Below are 6,731 nucleotides of genomic sequence, written 5' to 3' on the forward strand. Positions count from 1 at the left end.
GGGGTCACAAAGAGTCGGACACGACTGAGCGACTCAACTGAACTGAACTGAAACCTGAGTAACTCGCAGGAGTCCTCTCCCTGATTTTCTTTATTCTCACTCAGAGGCCTGGCTTTATTTGTTTATTGGTCCCTGGAATTAGACCAAGCTGAGCATAGCCAGAAGCTTTGTGCCCTTCTCTGAGCCTTTGTTCTTTTGTCTAAAAAGTGGGGATAAAAAAAGCGGGGATAATAACAGAACTTACCTCAAAGGTTGCAAAAGTAACACAAGAACAAACCAAGTGAAACACCACAATTTCAGCCCCTCACTCACGAATTTCCAGAGCCCCTACTGTATGTCCTGCAGAGCTGTGGGTCCCTCCACCCCACAGAGAAAAGCTCCCCACACCCCCACCGAGTCCAGCCAGGAGAACAGGTTGCCCCAGAAGTCCAGCTCAGGCTGCTGAGCAGGGTTCTGTGGTGAACAGTGATGATCAGGGAGGCCTCTAATCTAACAAACCTGATGAGTAGTAAGTTGGGGAGTTCGAGGGGATCCCTGGTCCAGGCTGGGACAGGACAGGCTGCTCTGAGGAGGCAGCATCTAAGGGGTGAGGAGTGTTCTGGGTAGGGGGCGGGGCAGCCCGTGGGAAGATCCAGAGGTGAGAGGAGGCTGCACCATATCCCAAGGGCAATGGGAAGCCATGGAGGGATTTAGAGGTATCCCTCTGGCCCCCTTGTACAGTGTGGACCAGAGAGGCTGGGCTTGGAGACAGGAGAGAACGCAGGAACTAGGTTTCTGTTTGCGTCTGCTGTTTATGCCATGAAGATTAATCTTAACATGAACAAGACCATCCTCCTTAACATCAGAAGTCATCCGAGTGGCTTCACTGGTGGTCCATGTGAATAAGACTCTGTGCTTGTGATGCAGGGGCTGCTGGTTTGATCCCTGGTCAGGAAACTAAGACCCCACATGCCACATGGCCAAGAGAAAAATGTTAATAAGTTATTTTTAACAACTCAAAAAAAAAATTAGCAGGAATCATTCTAGAAATCAAAACCTAGAAACAGCCTGAAGTGAGGGCAAAATAAAAACCTCACTCTTTCAGATGTGTGCCCTGGGTTCGCATCTGCACAAGCCTTTTCCTCCCTCGGGAAGGCACACCTAACTCCACCCGTTTCAGTCCTCCCTGCTCGGCACCCCCTACAGGAAGTCCTCCAGGATTCACTGGCTGGCAGGGGCCTTGCTGCCTCTGAGCTCCCTGCCAGTCTCTTCCTGGGTTCATCCAAGGGTGCTGGACACATTCAACCACGTGTGTTCTGGTCACTCACAGGTCAGCTCATCTCCACCTCCCTCCTCCACCTTCAGCCTCTCCCCAGGGTCATGCAGAGTAAAAGTGCTCAATACCAAAGGCCGCGGCCAGCCTCCTCCCTGTCTGATTTTTCTCCCAGCTTTCCTAGAACCCAGCAACTATCATTCATTCATTCATTTATTCACTCACCCATTTACAAATGTATATTGAACGCCGCTCTGTTCCAAGCTTGTGCCAAGTGCTGGTTGCACCGTGATGAGTTGGGAGACTCAGCCCAGCATCTCAGAGCTCACAGTCTGCTGGGGGAGGCGAGGCAGCCATCGGGCAGGTGTGGGGAGATGCTTGGACTGGGGAAGCCTGGCCTGGAAGAAGGAGACAGGGGAGATGCAGGGAGGGAGTGTGCCAATGATGCTAACAGACGTTTCTCAGGATGCCTTCCTGTATGGTGTCTGTACATGAGGCCAGAAAGCAGAGGTGAAGCAGTGATCTTTACTCTCTCAAGGTCACACTCTTCAGATGTGGAGATGGGCAGACCCAGAGTCCCGGGGGGTCCCGCTTGTCCTCACTCCCCTCACCTCTGCGTCTAGTTCCGTGTCCTGCCTGCTGGCCCTGCTGACCATCGGCAGCCCCCTGCCCACCTCCAGAGGCTCAGCCAGGAACCCAGGCCACAACTCCCAACAGGCTCTGGACATGCCCGGCTTCTCAGATTGCCTGTTGAGGCTCTTTCTCTGACCCTCCAGGTCCCCCTCTGGACCTTCATCTCCCTAGCTCCTCCCACTGTCATGTCAAACCTAATCCCCATGATAAACCCACATCCCATAATACTCACAGGGCTCTGCCTCCCGACCCAGCGCTGCCTGATACAGTGATTGGCGATGGTGATGCTTCCAATGGAGCAGAACTGTAAGGAGGGGAGGCTGGCATCGACGATCTAATCTGTCGATTTAGGGGCATTTTAGGGACCTGGCTGCTGGGGTAAAGGGGACATTAGTGGTCCACGGCATGCAATGTGAAGCTGTCACTTAAGTGATCACCTTTTGACCATTGGGGTGATGGCCTGTAGAAGGCTCTGGTTGACCAAGCAGCTGCTGGCATAGAGCATACCTGGAAATAAAGAGCATCAGGACCATGGGGCTGCTCCTTTGCTTCTAAGTGCACCAAAAAAGGGTGAAAGATGAGCTCAAGGGCTTCAATTCCCAAAGTCTGAGTAAAGAGTCAGAGGTTCTCTTTGTGCCTAGAGAAACTCTAGTGGCCAAGGCATAACACTTCTCAGACTTAAGACCCGGCAAGTTTCAGGGTATCAGGCACACAGTGTGACCCATGAGGAAGCGTGTGTGTGTGAGCATGCGCAACGGAGCGCGCATGCTCAGTTGCTTAGTTGTGCCTGACGCTTTGTGACCCCATGACTGGAGCCTGTCAGGCTCCTCTCTGTCCATGGGATTTCCCAGGCAAGAATACTGGAGTGGGTTGCCATTTCCTCCTTCAGGGGATCTTCTGACCCAGGGATCGAACTTGTGTCTTCTGTGACTCCTGCGTTGGCAGGCAGATTCCTTACCACTGCGCCACCTGGGAAGCCCGGAGAAGGCACAGTACACACCAAAGAGCTGCAAGATGTCTCCAGCGTGTATGAACAGGGAAATGTGTCTGGGAATGGACACTAAGCAGCGCATTATGATGAAAGGAGTATCACGTGTTGAAGTGAGTGGATGCGTTAATCATAGATCCTGCATTCCTCCTGGTAGCTCAGACAGCTGGGGATGGCTCTAAAACAGTGGTCCCCAGCCTTTTTGGACCAGGGATGGGTTTCATGGAAGACCGTTTTCCATGGACTGGGGGTGGGGATGGTTTCAGGATGATTCACGCACGTGCCATTTATTGTGCACTTTATTTCTGTTATTATTACATTGTGATCTATAGTGAAATAATTACACAGCTCACCAAATGCAGAATCAGTGGAAGCCCTGAGCTTGTTTTCTGCAACTAGACGATCCCATCTGGGGATGCTAAGGGACCAGTGGGGAGTGGCTGTAACATGGCCTGGGGCTTGCTCTAAAGGGTTGCTCAGTTGATTCATCGAAGGCTGGTCCCAAGGTAGCCTTCACTGAGTGAAGCTGAGAGGCCAGGATTCCTTTAGTACAGTGTAGAAGGAAGGGTCCAAAAGATTCCAAAGGTTGCTCAAATGCTGAGTGGACTTTTTTTTTTTTTTTCGCCGTGCCATTTGACTTGCAGGATTCCCCACCAGGGATCGAACCCAGACCGTCAGCAGTAACAGTGTGGGGTCCTAACCACTGCACCACCAGGGAATTCTCTGAATGAATTTATTTAATTTCTGCTCACCCACCTCACCACCTCACTATTGTTCTCCAGTTGTGGAGGGTGGAATGCAGGGGAATGGAATTATTAGTAATTGATTGATCGATCAACCAATTATGGTGCTCCAAGACCAAAGTAAATGGGCAGCCTAATAAAATCTTGATTTGCAGAAGCAGGAAAGTTCTAGGTCTGCTGAACAGAAGTCTGAACTAAAGCAGCATAACAGAGAATGTGAGTCACTGCCCACCCATGCCAGGACCAGGCGTTTCATGGACACAGAGCCCCTTGAATGAAAGAGGAGGCTGGAGTCACTTGAGGAAGGACCCTGCACAGCCAACACTATATACTATGCATTCTCCTCCCGGTGTTCCCCTATGGGACCTGAGGCCTGAGTGACTGAGTGCGCTGGAGAAGGCAAAGTGCCAGCTATTTTAGAGATTCCTGGATGCTGGTTCTGAGTTGACACTTCCAGGAGAGCCACAATGGTCCCATCAGAGTAAGGGCTTCTGGAGGTATTGTGGATATCTTTGCTGTGTAACAGACCACAAACATTGTCTCATGCCCTGTTATCTCATGGGTGAGGAGTTCAGGCAGGCCTCCGTGGGCATTCGCCTCCTTTGGGCGTCAGCTGAAATCATTTAGTGGCGCTCGGCTGGCAATGGGCTGCTCTGGAGAGTCTGAGATAATATCTCACATACTCGGTGCTGCGGCTGCCGTGGCTGCTGGGCAGGACTCAGCTGGGACTGGTGATGAGGCCTGGCGTGGTGGTCTCAGAGCAGTCATGATTCTTACTCAGGGACTCCAGGTTCCATAAACAACTGAACAAAGTCAGCAAACAAAGTGAGAAGGCCATCGCTCAGAGGCCTAGCCTTCAAGGTCACGTAGCATCACTTCCTTTGGAGCCGCAAGCCCACCCAGACTCAAGAGGAAGGGACACAGTCTGCACATCTTGATGGGAGTAATGTTAAGAATGTAGGATCACATTTTTGTATTGAGTTTGAGAGAGTATTTGCTTGTTTCTTCATTTTTTAACAATATTTATTGGAGTATAGTTGTACAATGTTGTGTTAGTTTCAGGAGTACAGCAAAGTGAATCAGTTACGCATACACATATATCCACTCTTTTTTAGATTCTTTTCCCATATAGGTCATTACAGAGTATTGAGTTTCCTGTGCTATACACTACTGCCCTATTAGTTACCTATTTTATACACAGTAGTGTGTATAAGTCAATCCCAATCTCCCAATTTATCCCTCCCACCATTCCCACTTGGTAACCCCAAGTTTATTTTCTACATCTGTGAATCTATTTCTGTTTTGTAAACAAGTTCATTTGTACCATTCTTTTGGATTCCATACATAAGTGATATCACATGCTATTTGTTTATCTCTGTCTGGGTATGGCCATGTTTTTAAAATACTCTTGGGAATCAAGCAGGTAACTAGGAGAGTCTTGTTCACATCCAGCTCATTTGGACCCAGCAGATCCCTGAACACAGCTCAGGGATCCTTTCCCAGTTCTGAAAGCACCTGGGAGGAAGGGTGCGTTATGGGAAAAAGGCCAGATGGAAGCCCCCTCCCCAACGGGTAAACCAGGAGCAGAGCACGTTCCTGTTGGTGCCTCCATCGAGGACACCGCACCGTGAGGGGGTGTCCATTCCTATCACATCCCCTTTCCACTCACCTCCCGGGTCCGCACAGAAGGCCTTGGCGCATGGCAGTAGGTGATCATCAGCTTCCTCATGGGGTGATTCCCACAGCAGCTATTGTTCGGACATCATTTCTTGGCTGGAGCTCACCATCAGTGCATCTTGTACCTCTTCTCTCTTTTTAAAAAAATGTTTATTTTATTTATTTGGCTGTGCCAGGTCTTAGTTGCAGCACTCAGATCTTCAGTCTTCGATGAGACATGCAGGATCTTTAGTTGCGACGTGTGAATGCTTAGTTGCAGCATGTGGGAGCTAGTTCCCTGACGAGGGATTGAACCCGGGGCCACCTGCATTGGGAGCTCGGTCTTAGCCACTTGACCACCAGGGAAGTCCCTGGTACCTCTTCTCTTAGTAGCAGTTGTTTACGTCCCGTGGGTGGGGCCAGTAATATACCTTCAGCTTCCCAGCCCTCTTCCGTAGTCTAGACCACCGGAACCTTGACTGCCTCTTCTTCCCTAAACCATCACAATAGAGCTCATGCTATGACACCACTCCCCAAGGAGACCAGAGCACCCTGGTAGCAGACAGATTACAGAGCACACCGCCATCATAGAAGGAGCAGCACTTTGTGCTTCTTGGTATAAACTTTTCCTGAGTATAGATTTGCTTTCCCAGCCCCAAATGCTCTGCTAAAACCACCACCCGTGGACTTACAGAATGCCTTATCCACCAACTTGGTATTCCACAAAGCTTTGCTTCAACCAGGACATTCACTTTGCAGCAAACCAAGCCTGGCAATTGGCTCACGGGATTCCCTGATTCACATGGAATTCCCTATCCCACTAAAGCAGCTGGCTTTAGAGAAGGGTGGGATGGGGCCTTCCCTGATGGTTCAGAGGCTAGGACTCTGAGCTCCCAATACCAGGTGGGTGGGAGGGATGAGATTCAATCCCTGGTCAGGGAACCAGATCCCACAAGCCACAACTAAAGGTCCTGAAAGCTGCAACTAAAGACCCCACAGGCCACAACTGTAACCCAGCACAGCCAAACAAATAGATATATTAAAAAAAAAAGTGGGATGATCTTCTGGAGACACTGTTTGGGGCACTGAGCATGCATGCTAAGTCACTGCAGTCATGTCTGACTCTTTGTGACCCCATGGACTATCAGGGTCCTCTGTCCATGGGATTCTCCAGGCAAGAATACTGGAGTGGGTTGCCATTTCCTCCTCCAGGGGATCTTCCCAACCCAGAGATTGAACCCGCATCTCTTATGTCTCCTGCACTGGCAGGTGAGTTCTTTCCTGCTAGTGCCACCTGGGAAGCCTGAAAAATAAATTTTTACTTTTTGGCCTCATGGTGTGTGGGCTCTTAGTTCCCCAACCAGGAATTGAACCCATGCCCTCTGCATTGAAAGCACTGAGTCTCAGCCACTGGACCACCAGGGAAGGCACCGGTGTGGGGCAGTATCTCACAGGGCTG

At 50.3% G+C, this 6,731-nt stretch overlaps 1 protein-coding gene across 1 annotated transcript in view; it reads right to left on the reverse strand.

Moving 5' to 3' along the window:
• Positions 1–5,345, reverse strand: part of LOC121819151 (uncharacterized) — a 38,471-nt gene extending 33,126 nt beyond the window's left edge. The window contains exon 1 of the mRNA XM_060413652.1: positions 5,286–5,345. Coding sequence (XP_060269635.1) covers positions 5,286–5,345 — 60 coding nt within the window. The remainder of the gene's footprint in view (positions 1–5,285) is intronic.
• Positions 5,346–6,731: the final 1,386 nt, after the last annotated feature.

This window comes from Ovis aries, chromosome 3 (genome assembly GCF_016772045.2).
Source record: "Ovis aries strain OAR_USU_Benz2616 breed Rambouillet chromosome 3, ARS-UI_Ramb_v3.0, whole genome shotgun sequence".
NCBI lineage: Eukaryota > Metazoa > Chordata > Mammalia > Artiodactyla > Bovidae > Ovis > Ovis aries.